Source organism: Athalia rosae, chromosome 2 (assembly GCF_917208135.1).
Source record: "Athalia rosae chromosome 2, iyAthRosa1.1, whole genome shotgun sequence".
Classification (NCBI taxonomy): domain Eukaryota; kingdom Metazoa; phylum Arthropoda; class Insecta; order Hymenoptera; family Athaliidae; genus Athalia; species Athalia rosae.
Genome location: NC_064027.1, coordinates 11535385 through 11558012, shown reverse-complemented (window position 1 = coordinate 11558012; position 22628 = coordinate 11535385). Strand labels below are relative to the sequence as shown.

The 22628-nt window shown below is 46.2% G+C and overlaps 2 protein-coding genes across 9 annotated transcripts in view; one reads left to right on the top strand and one right to left on the bottom strand.

Moving 5' to 3' along the window:
• The window catches only part of LOC105684667 (protein expanded-like), a 73769-nt gene that overhangs the window by 14809 nt on the left and 36332 nt on the right, over positions 1-22628 (bottom strand). For all 5 annotated transcript variants that reach the window (XM_048649818.1, XM_048649819.1, XM_012398213.3 and 2 more), the window contains exons 3-5: positions 17178-17334; positions 11982-12081; positions 432-511 (exon numbers count right to left, since the gene is read on the bottom strand). In XM_048649818.1, the coding sequence (XP_048505775.1) occupies positions 432-511; positions 11982-12081; positions 17178-17291 (294 nt within the window). In that variant the 5' untranslated portion in view covers positions 17292-17334. The remainder of the gene's footprint in view (positions 1-431; positions 512-11981; positions 12082-17177; positions 17335-22628) is intronic.
• The window catches only part of LOC105684679 (putative sodium-dependent multivitamin transporter), a 33214-nt gene that overhangs the window by 7889 nt on the left and 2697 nt on the right, over positions 1-22628 (top strand). Inside the window, exons 1-2 of one of the 4 annotated variants that reach the window (XM_048649825.1) lie at positions 21315-21602; positions 22223-22423. In XM_048649825.1, the coding sequence (XP_048505782.1) occupies positions 22304-22423 (120 nt within the window). In that variant the 5' untranslated portion in view covers positions 21315-21602; positions 22223-22303. Of the gene's footprint in view, positions 1-21314; positions 21603-22027; positions 22044-22222; positions 22424-22628 lie in introns of those variants that run through there. The other 3 variants (XM_012398244.3, XM_012398251.3, XM_025747290.2) reach the window with 3 other exon arrangements.

Here is a 22628-nt window from a genome sequence, read left to right as displayed (position 1 = left end):
TTTTAACGGGCTGACGTGTGCAGCCGTGTCAGGCGTAGCAGCCATTGCACCCGTGAATACGTGCAAGCTGCACATCCAGGGGAGAAATGCTAATTTTATGGGACCCGTCACTCGATGCTTTTTTTATTTTTACTTTTTACGATATTATTTGATTATTTGGTTGAAGTTATACAATATTACAAGGTACGAAGACGCCCGAGTTCTCGTGCGAAGAGAAAAATGAGAAAACTGAATAAATTCTTCCAGTCGATGCTTCAGCTCGTATCGTATATCTGTGAAACAAAACTCCCCTCGACGCTGCCGATATCCTGGCCATTGATCAGATCCAGAAATTAGTTTCATTCCTACGAACGATTGAATCAAAAAAAAAAAACCCGGACAATTTGAAATAAGGAAAAAAAAAAAAGAATACCAGATGAAAGTATACTCACGTAAGTGTGAGAGCTTCGCCAATTCTTGGGTGCGTATTTGCTCAGCTTACTTTCGGGGTCCACGAAGAGATACTCGCCGTCTGTAAAATTTGGTAAACAAAAATAGTATACATATATGTAAAAATGAGTTGAAAAATTGAATGATGAAATTCGTGAATTTTATACGCATCATCTTCGAGATAACGTAGATTATTATGTAATTTGGCGGATGAAAGGACTTTCTTTGGCGTATGTGAGTATAAGGTATACGACATGTGATGTACGCGAGTGTATGAGGAATTCTCGCGAGAATTCCGATAAAACTGGTGCAAGAAATATCTCGCTCCAAGAGCGGCAGCGGTAGGAGTATAAGCCGGCGTCTGGTGTACGTTTGTACCTTTTAGGTCCGTAGTTACGTTGTATAACCGCGAGTTGTAAAGCGAATCCTTTCACTCTCAAACAACGCAGCTGAGCTAGTGCAACAGAGGCGGCGGCAGGCATCACCGGGAGTGCGGTGCACAGCCGGTAAGGTATAACCGCGCGGAGTACCCGATATAAAATGGTAAACGCTTCCATTAAATGAACTTTAATTGCAAAATTGCTGGCACAATCAAGAAATACCTGGGGGCCCACATTTCCCACAAATTGTTACGGCCGCTTGATTCAGGATTCTCCGAGCTCGTTTCGTAATGGCGCCATCTTTACCGAAGAATGAAAGGAACTCGATCTCGTTATAATACCTACTTCGGTATGAAGTTGCAAGTAAAACGCTTCGCGGACGCCGTGATCCTACCCCTCGCAAGAACGGGGTACAAAAGAAGCAAATCGACTCGAGATTCTCTCATAACGCGGTGAAAAAAATTTACGCCGATATTATCATCGGAGCAAATATAAAACCACCGCGTCAAATTCGACTCTTACCTCGATCATCTCGAGGTAGCAGGGCTTGCTCTATTTATAGATATCATCCGGCGGCCCTCACCCTCACCCTACCCTCCGAACGCAAAACACGCGACCGTCCCCCGAAAACCGTCTGCTACGGGGGGGGGGGGCTTCCCCGCGGGCATATCGCCCCCCTTGGCAAAACTATCCGTTGAGCCCCGATATACGTTGCGGTCGACGGGGATTCGGTATACGACGGATAACCGGATCGGTTCGGTGGTCCTTCGTGGAGACGTCGCGTCGCGTCGCGTCGCAAAGTCCGTCGACTGAGGGCGACGGGATATGGTGCCTTCATTCTCGGTGTACTCGACTTTTTTCGGACGACCGAAAGGGCCCAAATACCGATACCCCTAAACGACCAAGAAACAATGAAAGAGATGTGCACGCGCGCGTGCGCCCGCCGAGTTTTCAGCTCGTGAATGAGAGGGCCCCGAAACCTGTCCTGCCCACACGAGTCCTACTTGGGCAAACCCTGCGACACGTACGACAAGGCGACGTCTACCAAACTGGAACTGGGCGTTGCCTTACAGGGAGCACGGATGCGGGGATCGACGGTCCCAACCGCGACTCTCGTGCGGAATTATTGTTCTCGCGAACGGTTCCCCAAACAGCGACCAACAATGAACCGAATGAAATCGCTCGAGGAGAGGCCCGGTCCTTCCCTCATTCAAGGATATTTCTACCTTCGGGGCTTTTTTTCATGCTCCCGAATCTGTCCAGTCGAATTTCTGGGCCCAGCGAATCGTACTTACTTGGGAAGATTCGAGTGTCTTCGACGATGTGGAAGACTCGCGGGGGGTGGTTTAGGGTTGGCCGATCGAGGCGGTTCGGACGTATCGTTGGTTTTTCATTAGTTTCCGAACGTCACTTTCACTCTTCGATGACGAGTCGAAGCTGACGCTCGAAATAATCTCGGACACCGGTCCAGAGGAGATCGTACGCGTTGTGGATTCTAGAAAATTTCGAAGGGACTGCGCTCGAAAGGCACTTCGGGATCGAATTAAAACCGGCGCGTCGGTGAAGATTAAGCTTGACAATTGAGCACGAGTCGCGTCTAGTCGTTGCCTAGACGAAATCATCGTCAAATTGACCGAAACGACGACGACGACGACGACGACGACGACGAGTACGGAGAGGATACCTTCTTCACGATTAAGCGGAGTGGACAGACGTTGATGAATTTAAGGGGAGATATCGACGCCAGACAAATTGAGTTGACATTCATTATACATATATATACCGTATTAAATTCAACCGTCGAAAATCTGAAGGATATGAAAAAAGAAGAAACGAGACACACACCGCGTAGTGTGGCTATAAATCACAGATACCTCGTACCACCCGCTTCACCGACACAAGCTTACTAATACTTGAATTAGGAGAATCGATAATGCGAGGGACTTCGGTAAGTTTCTCCGATCCGATCGAAGGAATTCCTCCGGCCTTCCCAACCGCATGGACCGAGAGACCGGATAGATCCGACGAGTTAGAATTAACGTTCGGGTTATTCGTAGAGGTGGTGAATAAAATGCGGTCGTGCATAATCGTGAATGAGGATGACATATCGATCCGAGCGAACGAGGAGGGAAAAAAACAAAAAAGCAAAAAAAACAAAAAAACACTCAAATACAATAAAAAGGAAGAAATAAACGAATAAAGGCAAAATGGATTTGGCATATATTATCACAATCCACGGGGAGATCTGCACCGTCGAATGCCTATAAGTCGAAAGCATGGTGAACCGCATTCCTCGGAGCAAAAGGGATGAGAGAAAGGGACCGAGGGAACTGGGCAAGGTACCACCGGAGCGATAAAGAGAGGGATAAAAGCGACGTTCTCTAATTCGAGGCCCGCCGAGTCCCTCAGCTTATTCGTGGGAGGAGGTGAATTTGGAAATTAGGGCCCGATCCTCGCCTATCCACCAGCTGCCCGCGCCGACCGCGTCAACTCGCACTAGAAAAGAAGAATAGCCAATTTGGAAGCTATTTGTACGCCACGTTGCCGGTAGATGCTACCAGGGTTTATATTGAATCTATTCTATTAAGACCACAAATAAACTCGGATCGAGGCATTTAGTCTTTTATACAAAAAAAGGGGGAAGAGGGCGAGGGTGAAAAAATCTTCGTGATCCGTTCTCGTTAAAAAAAGAAGAAGAACAACAAAAAAAAAAAAAAACTTTGCCCCGAACGGGTATCGAGAAAGAAAGAAAAGGGCGAGCGGTTCGGCCGACAAAACTTCGATTTTATGCATGAGGCCGTATATTGAGAAACCATTTCGATCGAATGAACAGTAAATTTACCTATGATCGTTGCCGGCGTGTACCAAACGTTCCGCTAAAATACACCTTCCATATTTCTTTCATCAATCCGTTGAATAATTTGCATACTCGTAATCGGATCGAAATTGAGCGAATTACGAATCGTTTGTCACGAACTCTTTGTTTTCAGGGGACACGGATCGTCTTCGATCGCAATTGGTCGGATCATTTTTTTCCCGAACGTGAGAAGTCTTTCGTTAGAAAATTAAAATCCCCCGACTAAGAAACGTCATCTTTCCAGAACGTCGGGGCAACCGAGTGAAAACTGAAACCCGACGAGTTGCTCGCGCTCGTGGTTCGTTCGTTTCCGTCTATAGTTTAGTCAGAGTTACGCGTCCGCCCGTTTCGTCCGTGGCGGAAAGCACCTGTGTTACCCGAGGTAGAACCCAACCATTACCGGGGAATGTTGCCCGTAGGCTGTTGCTGCAACGAACCCCGCGATCCTCTCGCCCTACCGCCACGCCAGGCCACGGTGCGCCTCTCTACGTAGCTCGCCACGTATCCTTCTAGACTCACACAGACGCACCCCCGACACACAGGTGCGTGCGGAGGAGCCGCCGCAGGAGCGCATCTATAACTTTTATACCCTAACGTAGAAACGTATCCTCCGCATGTAAATAGCGTACGGTATACGTGTACACGTGTTCGGATTCACCTCGTCGAACGGCGCAACGTTGGTCTGGGAAATCGTTACCGCGGCCGAAGGATGCTGCCGATTTCTTGGTCCGCGCGAGATAACTTCCCTTTCAATCGGAACCTATGAGCCCCGCGTAAATTCATCAACGACGAGTCGCAAGATCTAGGATACGATGTTGCGAATTTTATACGAATTCAACATTGGCAAGGATCACCGGAATCCTTCGAGGTTCGGGTCGAGCGAGTCGAGCGAAATTGTTTCGTCGCGAGTCGAGGTGTACACGGTCGAACGAGAGACCTTGAAAGGACCTCGGAAGGTTGGTTGAGATTTTGTCTCGCGCGTCTGGCGAAGTTTTTGCCTTTTTTTTCATACTCTCCTCGTTCTCCTCGCCTCGTCGCCGGTGCTCTCCCGGTCCCTTCGTTTTCTTTATTTATTAAAATTTTTTTTTCTTCTTCTTTCCCCCACAGTTTCAACTTCTTTTAATCCTTCGGGCTGTTCGGCTCGCGCCTAAACGCGACGCACGTAACCCGTTAGCCCGTACCTACTCCGCGTCAACCACGTGGTGGTAGACGGGGCACATCCGCTCACGTGTCGGCGGAGGAGGCAAGGCGATCCGTAGCGGCCCCTTACGTTCGCCCAAAGACTTTCGAGACCTCGAGTCACCTTCGAAGGTCCTTCGGGAAACTCCTTCGCTTCAACTCGGCGTACGTACACGTTACACGTATACACGCAACACTGCCGAGAATTTCGTCTGCTCGGACTTATTTAGGGTTTCGAATAAAAAGAAGACGGACGGACGGACGAGAACCTGGACAGCGGAGATTGTGAAAGAGGCTCAAACTCCGCGCTTCGTAGGCAATTCACTTTGGTTGTTCTTCGTCCTTTTTGGTGAGGTCGCGGACGGTTGGACGGTCAGACGGACAGATACACCTGCCTGTCGTACGGGGCAGGAGAAGAGGCTGGAGAGGAGGAGGAGAGACTTGGGTAAAGGGTGGCGGCAGCTACCGGGCTTGCCACAGTCCTCCAGCACCAGCCCTAACATTAGACCTTTTCACAGAGGGAAAGAGAGATGGAAAGAACGGAAAAAAAAAAAATATATCTGTAGGAGCGAGAGACTCGGAGGAACAAGGAGAGAGATTGAGAGCAAACGCGACGAGTTGCTTCGTATATAGTTAGGTATGTATGTAAGACGTAGGTACGTAGGGACAGCGATGGGTACGAGTCGCAAAGAAGTTTGTAACAAAAGAAGAGACCAAAAAAAAAAAAATCATCGACACAACGTAAACGAAACCATCGAGTTAAATCTCAACCGAAGTCGGATATGGTATTTTATTTCGTTCAGTTCGGAAAGCTCATTTCGTTGAAGGTTGATACATGGACTGTACAGATGCCCTAGCCGCGCACCTCGTGACAAAAACTATGAGAATAAGATCCCATGATTCTCAGAAGGAAACAATACGGCGTAACTATAATTATACCCATAATCTTCCCTGATTGCTGTGCCTCGAGTGAAACTCGCTGTCCATGCGCCGCTGCTCTGTGTATATAAAAAAACTGGCCCTTCACGAATATCAGGATATAAAAGATTCATCCGTCCGTTATGCGTATGAGCGCGTAAAGCTCTCTCTATTCGTGTCAAGAACGAGTCGTACAACAAAAATCTTCATCTCTGAGCCTTACCATTCGGCCAACGGCAAAGACACAATTATTTCTCCGCGTGCGAAGCCCTGCGACAATCCGATGTCGATGCGATCCAAATTAAAACTCGAAGGATCTCCGATCTACCGTATAAATCCTGAGAGACGTTGTACGATGCGGTAGACGGGAAATTATCTCGTCGCCGAAGGGTCATTTCATTTTGCCCGGGCGCGCGGTAGCTAAAATCCGCCAAGATGCCGCTATACGTCCAACGCGCCGCGACTACCCGGGGGGAGTTTTTGCCTGAAACCGAAGCGAATTCTCCCGTAGCGATACACGCGTATCCGTACAGGTATGAGTACGACGTACGTCTAGGAGTCGGCGGGATCTCCGGAGATCTGTGAATCGCTCAACTCCATAGTAACCGTGCATACCGAGAAGATTTTGAAATATTGCACGCGTGAACGACATCATCCGCTTTACTTACGATTCCCGATGTGGATGAAAAAATCATCAAGGGTATAGCGCCGGATGCAAAATCGACGCGTGCGGCGTATCCCGAATAAAAATTACGGATGAATTCATGATAAATATGGCGATGCAAAGTCGATGCGCATCGGCTGTCTCGGATTCGAAGTCGGACTCGGTCCTGGTCCCGGTCGATCGGAGAAGGTAATCCTACACCACCTACGGTGGGTGGACAGGACCGCCTCACGTGGGAGAACCTATACGAAGTCGAGACGGGTGAACAGAGCGAGCGCACCCACGTCTCCCGAAGGAATGCGACTCCATCGTGGAGATGACGCGCCCGCGGATCCAAAGTGCTGGAGGCATTCGTCGACCACGACGAATGAGGAATGCTACCACAACTGACCATTGCCCGGCCATCGCCGTCGTTCGTATAACGAGTGAAATCCACGTATTGGATTATCCATTTCTCGCAAACGTATCCGGGGCTGAAAACTAGAGACCCGTGATCCGAATTGTTTCGCCTACGAATGAAGATTTTTTGAAGTAGATACAGAATTTTGGGTTTGATGGTATGAGATTTCAATTTTGGAGTCAATCTCCTTTTAGGGCTTTGAACTATTCGGGTGGAACTTGATTTCGAATGTACTTAATTTGTGCAAAACGTTTGTGAAGTTACGTGAAACGGAAACTCACAATCACAAATGTTCGGTAAATCGTGAGTTGCGATGATAATCGGAGAGTATGAACGAATAAACGACGGAAAAATTTTCATATTTCCGCTATTAATCTAGATAAAATCCATGGCGATCAAATCTGACAGCCATACGTGTACAAGTAAATGTAACATAATGTCAATTTGATTTTTGCCAAAGATTATATTTTTTTATATCCAACAATCGCATCGAATAGGATGTTGGGACATAATTTCACATGTGTGTACAAAAAATGTACGTACGATACGCACAGGTATGATACAAACACGACGTACACACGCTATAATTTTTGTATTATCGTGCGTTGTACATAATACGTTTATAGCGGCGTTACGAACGTTGTCATTATATGAAAAAGTAAACGTTTATTATCATTTTCTCAAAGTCTGTATGGATAAATATATATCCGTCGTTTATACGGTGTATAAAATTTCTGGGAAATTTCCCACGACTTACTGTTAAATTATCACTAAAAAATGTACGGATCATTACGGATTATACATTAGGACACGAAAGGAACTTGCTTAGGAAAGAAAAAAAACATGAGATTTGCCGCATCGATTACGTAGTGCGGACCGAAACTTTAATTTCCGCTGAAATTATGAGTCGCGAGTTTTGCCCGCACGAAAAAAAAAAGGAAAAAAAACAACAACAACATGTTTCAGCCGATTCAAAATTGCTGGAAGCTAAGAAGTCGCGAAGCGAAGCTAAAGAGACGGCGAGATTGTACTGTAACGCTGAGAGATCTCGAAGCGCACCTGAATATTCATTGTGTATCAAGAGCGGGAGTAAGCTATACACCACCATACGTATGCGTTACTGACGGACCGCCTTTACGTTGCATTACAGAAGATAGATGGAGTCCCTGGGTCTTACGGAGCACGCGGGGGTACGCGAGAAGCGGGAAAATGTTGCCCTCTACTTCTGATCTCCCTCAACCACGTTTCTTTTATTTTTCTCTATCCCTATATCATCATTCTCCTCGTGTTCGAAGTCTCTCTCTAGTTTGTTCGTAAGAGAGGGATGACTCGCGGTCGAGACGGAGATAAAAAGCGGAGGGAGAGAGAGAGAGGGAGAGAGAGAGAGAGAGCGAGAAAGTGGGCTGGAGGGTGAGGCGTAGCTCCCCCACCCCCTCGGGGGTCTCTATCCGGAGCTCATCGCATATTTCATCCCGATCAAATTGTTCCAAGAAACAAAACACGTTATATACATCAGCGCTCCGAGGCTGCAGGGGCAGGAGATGCGGCATTGAGTCCGTTGCAGGGCCGCCAGCTGCTACTCGCCGATACATCGGTTCCTATCCTCACTTTATCACGTCGCGCATCTGTATCATGTCCATGTTAGTCCATGTTCGCTCGGTATACGGTGCCGAGCTAAGGAGGGGAGAGAGACGCATGTGCGTGCCTTCATTAGCGATCCTCGGTATAATAAATCAAGCCGAGCAGATCGCGTTTTAGTTTACAAAACGCCCATTTACTACCGAAGAATTACTCCGATCATGAATGATCCATTCATTCCATTATAACGGCCGTTCTTGCCATCTTTATCGCAAACGATTTGCCCAAAAGTGAACTCGGCCATTCGGTGAACTCCGCACTACTCCCACTTGCACGTTTGTTCGCTCGATTCTATTCGTCCGTCGTCTATCCCCCGTCGATATCCTGAACCAGGAAGCGAGGCCTTTGGCTGTTTGAACTCCGACATCGCCTTGCGATTTCAGGAAAGGTATATCAGGACTATTCCGAACAATCGAATCGCACTGCGACTCTGATTTCACGGTGAGTACGGATCGTCCGATGTTCGTCGCTCGAACTGCGAAGAGTCCAATCGAATCGTTCGAAGGGAAAGAAAAAAACGGAAATTCCATAAATCTGAGTGAACCAAAAAAATTTCTTCCACCGATCGATTCCCGTTCAACAGAGGCGGTCAATTTGTTAACCGTGAACAAAATTCGGACAGTCCCTAAAAATATTCAAGCCCTTGTAGAGCGTAGCCGATTAAACCGTAGTGATTCATTGGTAGGGTTGGTAATGCGGCAGGGCGTAATAGGTAAAAGCTAAACGAAACCGAAAGAGAGATCCTGGGTGCGCCCCTGCGCGCAGCGTGGCTCCGTCGGGGCATCCGCTGGACCTGCTGGGCCCGTTCCCCCGCCCATCGGTAACCCTTCCCCTGCATTCCAGGGCCCGAAGCTGCCGTTGCAGTGTAGAGAATAGGAGAGGAGAGGAGAGGAGAGGAGAGAAGGGGAGGCTGGAAAGTGGAGGGGTTTGAGGGGGCTTATACAAATCACCGGGCTACTGTCTTACCCGTGGGCTCTCTGCGGCCGTTTCTTTCTCTGTTCAGCCCCTTATCTCTCTCAGTTATCTCGCTTTCCTTCCTTCCTCTCGTTCTCTGTCACACGTTCGAACGTCCGTTCAATCTTTCCTATTTTATTTTTCTGCCTTATTTATTTTCTCCTTTTCTTTTCCCTTATTTCGTTTTTCTTTTGCCCCTGTTTCTCTCGCTCCCTCTTACACTGCAAACGCACCGCACGGTTCCGACGCAGCGTACTTCACTCCTGCACACCGTAGCGCTTCGCGTCCTTCTTTTTCCTCCGCTTCCTTCCTTTTTCTGCTTCGGCAACGCGTTTATTATACGCGTAGGTATACATATATACGCGTTACATACGTGCGCGTGCATTTCGCGTTATCACCACCGGAGATTTGACATTTAATATAAATTACTCCCCACGCCAAACGTACGCGTGATTGCATTCTCTAATTTTCACGATACGAATCACTGACCCCTCCCCTCTTCTACCCATTTGAAAAGTACGCACGTTATACGTCTTGCGTTGCAAAAAAGAAATTGGATCTCCGATGCTCGATTCGCTTCCCCGATTAAACTCACGTTGCTGCCGTATACCTTTCCTCGTGACGCTTTGACGCAACAACGAGTACGAATCTCCGAAGCTTTTCGGGATATACTCCTATGTAAATACACGATGCCTGGGTAGAACTGTGTTTCGCTGAGCGTAAGCTTCGAGAGCGATAATCCTCCCTTCTGCTCCTAAATGAAATTAAATAAGTAAACTTGAAAATTCACCAAGGGAAAAAGATTGACCGCGTAGTATGCACGAGAGAGCCTTCCACCGACGAACTTACAGTTTACGGAATCGAAGGCGTCATGAGCGAAAATTGGACTCTCATTGAAAACTGTTTTTTATCACGAACACGATATTTACCACCGACTATTTTCTTTTTTCCCTTCTCGTATCGATGCACCGTTCGTGTCAGAATATATGAAAGAATCGGTAGCATGAAGAAAAAAAAAATTGTAGCCGAAAGAGTGAGGATGAAAATAATGGCGAAGAGACGGATAGTCTTTATAAGGGCAGGAGAGTGCGAAAGAGATAAAAATGGTTGGGAGAGAAAAAAAAAAACAAAAAACAAAATTAAAAAAAGTGTCAGAAAAGTGTAGGGGGAAAAAAAAGTGAAAATGCAACAAGAGAGTAACAGCGGCAGCACCGTCGACGTTTGCAGGGGTGTGAGAGCTGCTTTTTGTACTTGTTCTGGTTTTTCTGCCGGTATTTCTCCTTTTTCTCTTCGTCCACTTTTTTTTTTCTCTTCCTTTTCGTTTGTTTTTTTTTTTTTTCTTTTTTCAACTATTTTTCCGGTCGCGCCGTGCCTCGCGCGCCTCAAAACTCGCCAGCCCAGCCAGGTCCCGTGATGGGGCTCTCTGGAATGTGGGAGGGAGGGGGCAAAGGGGCCCAGGGCCCAACGACTCGTGAGGAGGGGGAGAGAAGGACCCGTCGGACCGGCTCTGACCTCGTCCCGAAGGAACCAAAGGAGGGAAGGAGAACCGAGAGAAACGGGAAGGCGGAGGGGACGGGAAACCGCAGAGGAAGGCGGTGCGCCCCAACGGTATGCAGAAAGACCTCAAGATTAGTCAAGAGTTTCAGACTTGTTTAATGTTTATGCAATTCTGACCGCCTTCGCCTTCGCCCTTGCCCTCACCTTGCCTCCGGCCGAGAGACGTTATTGGGAAGGTGAAATTTTACTTGCTCGAAATTTTGTCGAGCAAACCTACGCGATGGACCGATACACGTTGCGTCATTCGAGCAGCCCTTCTCCGCAACAGCGAATATTTTCAGACGAGAAATGGAACGAACAATGCGCTAATGAGTGAAAATTAATCAAACCGACGGCGAACCCACTTCCCGTGCAAATTTCACGAAAATATCTCGGATAAACCTTCTCGGTACCGAGAGGAAACTTCGAGCGGTCAAGTACATCCGGTGTCGATAGCTCGCCTCAGGTTTTTATATAAAAAATTACGGAAGTCCGGGCAGCAGGGTCAGCAGCGCAACGGTGCGAGCAGCATCACAATATAAAAGGTGAATTTATTTATTTATTCTCTCGTAACGGGATACGTAATGAGTTGCGCTCGAGCTTTAGTAATTTAATATATCAGAAAAATTATACCGTAACCCGATACGAATTCCTTTGGGTCTCCGTTCCCCATCCGTCGACTGCAGCGTCCGTCCGTCCGTCCGTATTCGTTCGTTCCGTCATTCCGTTCGCATTATACTCCTCTCTCGAAGACTCTGCGCCGTTTACCATGTGATCGTTGAGTTTTCACCTCGTCGACGGACACGCGAACCGAAGAGAAAGGTGTAATGATTATGAAAAATATAGGGAAAGGACTCTCGGGGCTGCCTAATGCGACGCCCGGTTGAAATCGAGACTGGATCGTGAGCGAACGTTGTTTCCCTGCTCTCCTGAGATTTATTCGATATCAATTCAATCGCGATTCGTTCCTCCTCTCATCCGAATCGAATCCATACCCGTCCTCGCGATTCGACGGCTCGAACTTACCGGACAGAATAGCCAGGCCAAACAATTCGCAGTCCAACATGCCCTGTTGGCCCAGCAGGACACATGTTTGCGCGTAGACCTCCTTTACCCTCGATTTGGCCTGCGAACAAAAAAAAATAGAAAAATTTATGGAAAAACGGTACGACAGGTAAATTGGTAAAGATTTAGAAAACGTGAATAACACTCGCTACCGACGTAGCGCGGAAAAGTGGACGGTAAAACCGAATCCTCGTGAATATGGCCATCGACCGTTGTGTGCACCGACACACGTGGGCGCCAATAGTTAGCACCTGAAAATAAGTTTGGATGCGTCTACCCGATAACCACCCTGAGTTTGTTTTGGACCCCTCCCCCCTCCTCGGTATTTCTCGAGCAACAGGTCTAGGAGAGCATAACCTTGCCCAACTTGACCCGGTCCGATGTTGTTACTAGAAATAACCTTCGAAGAATCGATGTTATTTTCTTCTTCTCACGTTCATTCTCGTTTCTCTTCTTCTTTTTTTTTTTGATCTGTTCGTTTTTTTTTTTCTTTTTCTTCTCAAAAAGATCGATACGCAAGATTCGGAAATTCCAGAGACTAAATATAGAAATACGTAGATCGGAACGGACCGTACGCCAGACGTGATAAGGTTTGTATACACGATTATTGAATAATCAACGGGACGCGCGTGCGTTCGTAGTACGTCTACACGGACGTAAAACACGTAGGCACATAGTAACGGACTCGAGCCAATCTAAGTGGATTCTCGAGCGGGGCACTTCTATCGCAACGCGTGGCAGCTGATTAATCCATCCATGCCACATTTACATCGGACTGCGACTGCACGTGATCATCTTTACACGTGTGTGTCATACGTAGAACTCACTGTTACGGTAGCCTCGCTCGGCTCACTATTTCACGAGAGAGAGAGAGAGATACGCGCAATTTGCATACATTTAATAACAGACAAACGGATCTACTTGCCGGTACGATGATCGGCGAAGGCGCGTGCAAGCCATCCCGAATCTGTGTTTCAATCTTGCATTACGTACGCTCATTTATATAATCCTCGCTTTGCGCGTGCCGCGTTCCATTGTGGCGTTACTCCGGGATTCTTCAAAGGACACAGTTTCTGATTTTTTTCGATTTCAGGATCGAGACTCGTCATATCCTTTTCTGGGCTGTTCTTCATTTTTTTAGGCCAGAAAATCGAATCCGTTGATTATCGACATGAGTTTGGGACGATGTTGTTTTCCCATTTTTCATGAGGTCGTATCGGGGGATCGGAGATGATCCAATGAGTGTAAATTGGACGAAGCACATGGGTAGCTGGCTCACGATTGGTTATTGCGGTAATTCTTGCGGTTCGACATCGCTACACACTTGAAGAAATTAGAAGGAAGGAGAAAAGGAATCCTCCAGATCATATTTATCGTCTTTCGTTGGACATTTTCAGTTTCTCATGACATTCCAGAAGGAAATTGTTCGAACTAAATCTTTGGGGAACTATAAAATCTACATCTAAACAGCCTTTAATTTCAGATTTATATGCCGACTCGTCCCTAAAATTCCTCTCGGTTTTTCTTATTCATCCGCTCTTCATCCTCATCGTGCCACTAATTTATCTTCCTATTATATCTTTACACCCGCCCATCTCACTGGACTTTCTTCCCGATCTACGTATATCCGCATACCTATGTGCGGCGACATTTTCTACGGATAATTTTCAGATATCATCCATATGTACTTTTAGATGATTTTTTCGCGCGGATAAAAAGTGACGATATTCGTTACACCATGTAATGCGGTATAAACTCGTGTCTTATGATACTTGTCATGTATTCCGCGTTTATCTCTCTATGTAATCACGTACCTACGCGTACGCTACACCATGGCTCTCGCGTACCTACCGCCGAGGTTCGCAGAAAAAGGAGGTGAAAATCACCGGAAAAAAAGAGCAAACTGCCGGCGCGTAGGTAATTACAATTTCTGGAGAGGAGATACACCTGGTATAAGACGTACGGCTATGTAAGGTATTGAATCAAGGATCAAATGACTTTTGAGGAGAGAAAAAATCACGCAGGTGGGGGGGGGGGGAGGGGAGAAGTAACCGAAGAACCGGCGAAGAATATCACGTGAGCGATAAATTTGAAGAATATGGTTCAACGCGCGTGAATTGCATCGGTAAAATAGTTATATAGGTACGCGTACAATTATGAGGCCATGGCATGCAACGAGTGGAAAGAATTATTTCCTCGAACGATGTAGAATCCAGATTTGTCGGTACAAATGAGCCCCCGTATAATTAGGTAGATCGTATCGTGTGAGAAGGTAGGATATGCACAACATTCGTTGTCGTCGTACCTTTACTTCACTCTCCCGCGCCTCGCCTTACTATTTTTATTATTATTATTATTATCAGAATTATCACCGCTATAATATACCCGTGCATAAGTCGTATCGTAACAACCGTGGACTAATATTTTCCCTCGCAATAATACGTACCTGCAATAACTACGCGAAGAATTACGAACTAACTACCGACTGTTTAGTTGAAAAATGGAGAATTAACTAGCGACTTACCTACGCAACATTATACCCCACCTTGACAATGAAATTTTCCCTTGGAATTGTTAATTATTATCTCTCTGCGCAACACGCCACTGCGCGAGGAATTCCATCCCGAGATTGAAGATAGACTTCGAACACCGGGAATGCCAGCTACCTATACGTTTCTATGGAGAGTTGTTTTTGTTTTTTTTTTTTTTTTACATTTATTTGCTCCAACCTGAGGTTGAAATTGTATTTTATTCAACGGACCGAATTTCGAAGCGCAGCAGTGCCGGCGCGAAGGGGTGTCTGGAATTTTTTAGGTAATGGAGTTCGAGCCGCGTGTGTAGCTCTCGTCGATGTTTATGGAGTGTTAAAGACCTGAACTTATGGGAATTTAACGACTCGCATCTTAAGGACTTCTGGGTGATTTAGTGATTTTTATAGAAGGTCATTGAAAATGGAATGCGTTTTATGGGGCTGGGATAGCCCGATAGAAGATTTATGGTTTGCGCGAGCGAGAGGCACATGCCATCCATGCACCACTCCCGCTGCAGTCCCGGCTCGAATAATTCTAGTCATTCGTTTCCCCAGCGACGACGCGTGTAACGTAAAACCACAAATTTTTCTTACCACGTGAACACCCGCGAGCTTTTAGAAACAAGAACACAAAATTGTATCGACGTTGGAAGGGGTTCGGAATACGAACGACCCCAACGTCATTCGAGATCGTCATCATTTTCCGGATAACGTGATGGAAGAGGAGAAAGAATTACCAAATTTTCTAAGGCGTAAAGCGTGCACTCGAACCTGGTGCGTAACCGCGTTTACTTTTGTCTAGGATTGTACATATCCGGTGCATCATGGGAAATGCAGACAAGGAAGAACGATGGAATACAAACGTGAATAGTTAAACGAGCCGAGCCATCGCTCTTCGTTCCATTAAAGTCTCACCATGTATTTATGTGTATGTATGTAACATGTACTGGAGCAGAGTAATTTCCGCTTGTATTGCATGCATGGCAAAGAAGCGATCCTTGTTAACGAGCTCATTACGCGTGTAATTAGAAATTCCAAGCTCTTATATCCAGGGACTTCATAAAAGTGATTTAAAACGACCCTAAGCATAAGGCTGCTGCTGTATGGGCGCGGATAGATATCCGTATAGTGTACGTGTACTTACTCAGAATGTGTGAAATCAGCTCGAACGTTCTACATATCAACGTTGCTGACTTCTCTCAACATTTTTTGTCTTTTTCGCTCTTCCGGGCGCGCGATGTGAATCCTTGATAAAAATCGAGAGAAATTTTTGTGATTTTTAAAAATACTCGATGTCAAGTTCATTCCGATGTTCAGGAGCAATTTCCGCGGTGAAAAAGATTTGAATTTCTTCCGAGGATCAGAAGCAGACATCAAATGCTAACGAACGCGATGAGGTGAGAAAAAATCGAAAGTAATATTTCATCGTCATTTCGCAAATGAATCGATTCGCCAGGCGGATGAAACGTATCGTGTACACCCGGTTAAATTGATTGTGAATCGCTTAGCGGCGAAGCGCACGTTTGGACAACTTTTTCGTACAGCTGACAATGAGCCGGCTACCAAAAGTTGTCTGATTTTGTCCGCGAAGCGATTCACAATCAACCCGGCCGGGTGTACGTACGGTGAACCGTGGATCTGCAGTGCGCATCGATACTCCTTCCTATTGTACCCAAGATAGTTATTTCCATTCTTGAAGGATGTCGTCGGTATTAGTAGGATAAGTGGCAGATAGAATGACGAAGGAAGCAGACGTAGGACACGGCACGCATGATTTATAAACGTCGGATTGGCGATGCGTGCGGCATCGTGTGTTGCTTTTGCTCGCCGTTCTACGGGCGGCGCATAGATTCCTGTGCGTCTCACGCGTGAAACGCGTTGACACGATGACACATTTATAGATGTATGGTATAAATGTGCGCATCCGACGCGTGACCATGCAGTAAACGCCGTGTATAGTTTCGTTCGTAGGTATGTACGCACATTGAGAAGTTGCGCGAGTGTCATACTTTGAATTTCTTCTTCTTCTTCCTTCTTTGTCCAGATTCGATTTTGGATACTCCCCGAAATCAGACCGCTTCGTTTTCGCTCGTGAAATCTCGAACTTCACTCGCGGGTGATTCGGGACGAAAAATGGTCGCCATTTTTTGGAACGGTACGAGAAAAAAGTCCGTTATTTCGACGATGACCATTCCTTTCTATGGAATCGGCAACGAAAACGACCACTTTCACGATCATCAAGTCGATTACTTTTACCGTCGTTGCGGCTTGCATTTTCTCACCGCAGTTGCTGCTTAGAAAAACTTTTGTCCATCGTCTCACGTATAACCGAAACGAACAACCCACGGGTCTTCTTTCGTACGAGATTTGGAAGAAGAAAAAGTATGTAGAAATTAAAAATGAATAAAAAAGGTGATACCGGGTAGGCTCCCGGACCGAAGATATTATATTTGCCGAACGGTTTCGAATTTCGGTGGAGGCTTAATTCCCCAGCGAAATTCCGTCGACAAAGTTGCCTGCAGCGCGCGTTGGCGATTATATATTTCGGGGATATCTTCCGTTGGCAGCAAAGACTAAAATCCGCATGAAATTCGATTTAACACGGTATTAGATTGGGTTACACTCACCTCGACGACAAAGTATAGAGGGTCACCGGGAAGGGCATGTACGGCAAGGTATCGGCTGGCGGACACCAGAGGTTGAAGGCAGGACCGCGCAGCTGTGACACCGCTACCGCGCATGCTGCATGCTTCATGTCGCCGCCGCTACGCTCTAGCGTCCTGACTGAAAATCAAATAAAAAGTACACCCCTTAGATTAGAAAAACAAACTGGTCGACATCGGCAGCGTGACGACGGACTTGGAACAGCGCCAATTCTCTTCGAGTACCCGAATTTTCACGTCGCTTCTAGTGTTCAGGGTTGTCGTCGTTCCTCAAATCTGAACTGACGTGATTCTCGATTTGATTGGGATTCGATGAATACAGGATACTTTACGTATCGACTGAGAAATGAAAAAAAAAAATGTCATGTCGGAAAGCGAGCGTCAAGTGCACGCGGAATTCTCTACATAATTCATAACGTTGGCTTCGTTCCTTTCGTACCGCAAAACTTTTTCGTTAGTTTTTACCGTCCGTCCGTCAGCTGGCAAGCATTATGTGCCTTTCATTTTCATTATGTTATTAACATTCCGCGATGCGGACATCATGAATTTTCAGAATTTTCTTTTTTCCATTTCACCGAAACCTCTCCACAGCTGTTGGGTAGAAAAATTTCGTTCACTATTTTTTATTTTCGTCAGTCATTCGGGGCCGGAAAACTCTTCCGAAGTTACGCGTTTCGAAAGTTGACTCGTTGAATTGCACCGGCGAACCAAAAATCAAGAAACGTAGAAACTCCGCGAAGTTCGGTCGCCGCTCTTTTAACGCTCTTACATACCCATACCTACGTAACAACTTTTCTGGACCTGCAACAGGTTACCCAGAAATTTACTCCGCGTAACGGGCACATTCTTCGAGATTTTTAGCGCAAAATATATCTGGTATGCCTCTAGGTATGTCCGACGTTTTCTATACCCGATGCAACGCTAAGCCTCTCGCCTGCAGCAGCTCAGAGCAACGCACCTCTCACAGTTGGCCTGACCCAGCCTCGATTCCTTCTCCTTCCTCGCTTTATAAGCTCTACCTAGTTGGTACTCGCAATACGGAAGACTTCGAGTTCAGTGCAGCGTGCAGGAAATCCATTTGTCACATTAATCCACATCCGTGCTTGTTTTATTATTTTCATTTTTCTAATTTTCGACTTTTTCTCTCCGCGCCGTATCAAGCGCAAAGGAAACGGGTTCATATTTCATCGGATGCAAAGATAATCGCATCCGCAGAGCCGATAAAATGCTTTTTCTCCCTTCGAAAATAAAATGAGAAAATTTTTCATTTTTCTTTCACCGTTTCCTTACTCATTTGTACCTGTAAGGTAAATCGTTCGAGAGCATTTTTTTACCGGATATCGGGCGGAGTTAATAAGTAGTTTTTTTCCATCGAATGCACGTCCAGTTAACTTGAAAATGATAAATGTTTCGAGGCGGAATATCATTCTCTCGTTACAATAGGATGAGAACATTGGAAACAAGTATAAACGCGCGTATGCAAATTGGATACGCGCGGTTGACCGCGAGGCGCACAAATCACACCGATGTTTTCGAGCGCGGAAGATTCCCTTTCTCGCAGTGGTTCGGAAACGCGTGTATAATCTCCCCGGTGCTTCTGTCCCCAGTAAATCACGTTGGGATCTCAGCTAGCGATACGATTTGCATGTTTTCGTTCACGATGATAAACTTCCTCGGGTTCGCGTTCGCCTCGCGTTTCAACGGTGAGCTGCCACTATTCGGTCCGCCGATCGTAACCCATAAATTAACCTTCGTTTGGGGGGAAAATTATCATCGACGTAGTCCGCGTTAACTTCGGGATAATTGAATGGGACTTTTGCCGGCCATGCGCCACCTGCGCAATTTTACCCTCGAATAATTACATCGCGGGTCGCACGATGATCGGAAATTCGTTCGTATCCGCCCTGTGATGTGAAAATAATTTCAACGGACCTCTCGCGGTCCATGGGGAAAAAAAAAACCCGTGAAAATCTCGCGAGTCGTACGAATTCAGCGTTACGATCTGACGCTTTTGCCACCTTACTTTCGTTCGTCGCTAGTACAACTGTGCCGGAGTGGCCGCTGTACGGGTACGAAGATAATGGCGCCAAAGAGTTGAAAGGCATGCGTCTGACGTTGGACGTCGAATAACAGTCGGTGGAGTAATTAGAGTTAGAGCGAGCGGAATGTGGGTAGAATTTCTGCGGTTGTACGGACTTTCCTGTTTGAAGCTAGCTGAGGAGCCAAACGACTCGTAAAGTTTCGCAATTAAAAGCGCAACGAACAACGCCGCGACTATAAAAATACCTGCAATAAGACTCGCCCGTACGATCGGCGGGATTTATACGCGCTCTCCGCTCGGCTACGTAAGAACAGCTCTACAGAACGTGGACAACGAGGATAAGAGAGAAAAAAAAAAAAAAAAAAAAAAAAACACGAACGAATAAGCGAATAAAAAGATGAAGGGACAAGAACGAGGAGAACAGAAGACGCGTGTAATCGGAAATTCTAGAATATACGTTGCACCGATCGGCGCCAAGACAACACTTTCTACCGTCCACTTGTAAACCGACTTGCGTAACACCGGTGTATACCCTCGCGCACTCCTCTCGTTCCTTGTAAAAAGATGCGCGGATGCTCCCTCCTTTGCGTATCTCTACGTACCCATCTTACATTTCCTGTACCCAGAAGCGAATATCACCGTCCTCTGCTTTCATAGTTTATCGTCGCGTTCCTATTAATTCCAACCCCGGTCGCGCTCCTCTCGCACAACCAATCCGCATACGCGACGTACGCGGACGTCGCGCCGCGATTTGAAAATCCCCGTCGAGACACCCGAGACAATCGAGTCGCTCGGCTACGGCTCTCTTTCTCTGTCTCTTTTTTTTTTTTTTTTTTTCGAATCACTCGAAGCGGATTTTGCCGGGCAAATCAACCGGACTTCCAAAATGTGCTCTTGAATCGCTGATTGATTTCAACTTTCGAGCCACCCCGTAGAACAACGATAGCCCATTACGAACGAACGCACTCCGTGTGAGATAAATAGGTGGGCATATGGGTGTACAATAAGTGCGACACCATAAAGTCCTCATGCATAATGCAAAACCGTCGAAGGGGGTGTGGCTGGAGATCACGTTGTGCCGAAGCGAGACACCTCGTAAGTTAAGTCAGGCGCGTTGGCGTGCCTCCGTTCATGCGATTCTCGGAGTTGGTTCGATTCTCGAAAATGGTCTGATAAAATACCCCCGAAATATTCAACCGTCACTCCGCTGTGGTTTGTTACGTACCAGTTTTTGAATAGGAACCGATCGATCGGATCGGATTTGCGGACATCCGTAGATTTGGAATATTTTTCTCGACTTCCACGAGCGCGGCAGCGAATCAAAACCGGAAATGGATGCATGACGTATCAGCTAGCGCAGCGAAACCCCCCGGAGTTGACGATCGAATCGTTCGTAGGTTTGTCATATCATAGGTATCTGTGGTCATATTCTCTTTCATCGAGGGTACACCTTGACTCGTGGGACTTATCTGCTGCGCTTCTCATAATTTCCATAACAATAACCTCCTTATATATATTTATGTTAATGCTAAGTTATGCTAACTGCTCGGCTCTCGGTTTGCTCGATAATGCGATGCCAACTTAGCGCGAGGAGTCCAACTTTGTCCCCCACGGTCTAGCCGGCCGCTTGCACGCTTATAATTCCCCGGTATACATCCATTTCCTTAACACACCTGATTTCAAAGTGCAACTTGAAAGTCCAATGCCACAATTTATACCCGTAATACCTTATACGGAGACACGCGACTAACATCCTACTTTTTCATTACGATAATACCACGGACCAACATTTACATAATCCGCTATCAAAATACGTGCGGGAATAAATGATCGATTCGTCATTCTAATTCGGCTTTTAGTTTTAGAAAATCGCCGGCGCAGAAGAGTTGATTTCAGTCTAAAATTCTTCTTTCCTTTTTCTTCTCTCTTCGTCGTTCGTACGTGGATCTTTTTTTTTTTTTCATCGTTTCGTTAAAATTTCAACGGCGTCAAAAAAATCGTGCACTTTGTTCGAGTGAAAATCTTTGCCACCGATCGATTGCGAAACGAAGCATTCGAGTGATCAATGTTTCAAAAAACGACGAAAAGTTTCGAGGGGATCACGAATACGTATTTGCCGCTACAAATCGGACGGCACGTTGATATCATCTTTCGACTAGGTGCTTACGGTTAGTTCTTTTTTTTTGCTGACGTGTATGGGCAGCTAATTCAATTCCCAGTTCACTCGGTCATTGAGCGTAGACGAGGTAGTTCTCTAACCGCTCCGCAGTCGTCTTAATTATAAGTCAGACCGCCATGCTGTAACCACATCGTTCGACGCGAGCTCCTCCTTCGCTTATGTTCATCGGGTAAGTTTTGATACACGAAGCTTCCATCTGTCGGCCGGTCGAGAAGAATCGAAAAATTACACTTGAAATTAATAGAAAAGCGTGGCGATTCGCGCGTACGATGGACACGTTGCCTCGGATTTTTACGATATTCAACGCCTAGATTCAGAACTTTGATTTTTAATTTGAGGTGTGCGATATCGTTCTACCGTAGAGTGATTCTCGAACGCCTCTCGACAATGCAATAATGTATATAATCGGAGTAATCCACCGTCAAAGTTAAATCTATAAAGATAGCGTCATAGCGAGGAATTTTATTGCCCCATTCGCCAGATACACATCGACCGTGCAACGATAAGTGACACTGATAAACCAAGTAGAATTTTCAGCTCGCACGCACGAGGTCAGATACCGCGAGTTTTCGAACTTTAAAATCGCCGGCACTTTGACCAGATTGAAAATGTAGGTGTAAGATTACGTGCGCGATTAAAAATTTTCCAACAAGTTTATCGGTTTTCAGAAAAATCCGTCGTACAACGTGGAAACGAAAGCGCGCGGAGTCCGAACTGTTGTCCTATCGTATAAAATTGCCTTTCAAAAATGTGGAATGTTGTGTATGGAATGTTGCGTATCCGTTACAGTAGATCGATCCGTTCAAGAGCAGGTGGCTATCGAGGTTCAAATTTTGGAGGAGGACGAGAAAAAAGAAAAGGAATAATAAGATGGCCGAGACCGCGACTCTCCAAGTATGGGACTACGTGGTGATCGTGTTGATGCTTCTTACGAGTACAGCCATCGGAATTTATTACAGATTTACCGGAGGCCGACAAAAAACTTCTGAGGTAAGCACTGTGGTTATTAACACCGAGCGTGGCCCACGCGTTATCTCATTTTCAATAAATCATTCCGCCGTAAATAAAACGACGACGAACTTTGAGCCGTCGAGTACAATAAAAATCTTCATCGCGGAAAGACGAGACTCTAGAGTCGCGCGAATATGTTTCACAAGCTTCGAATGATTTCCATGAAATTTATTCTCTCAATCCC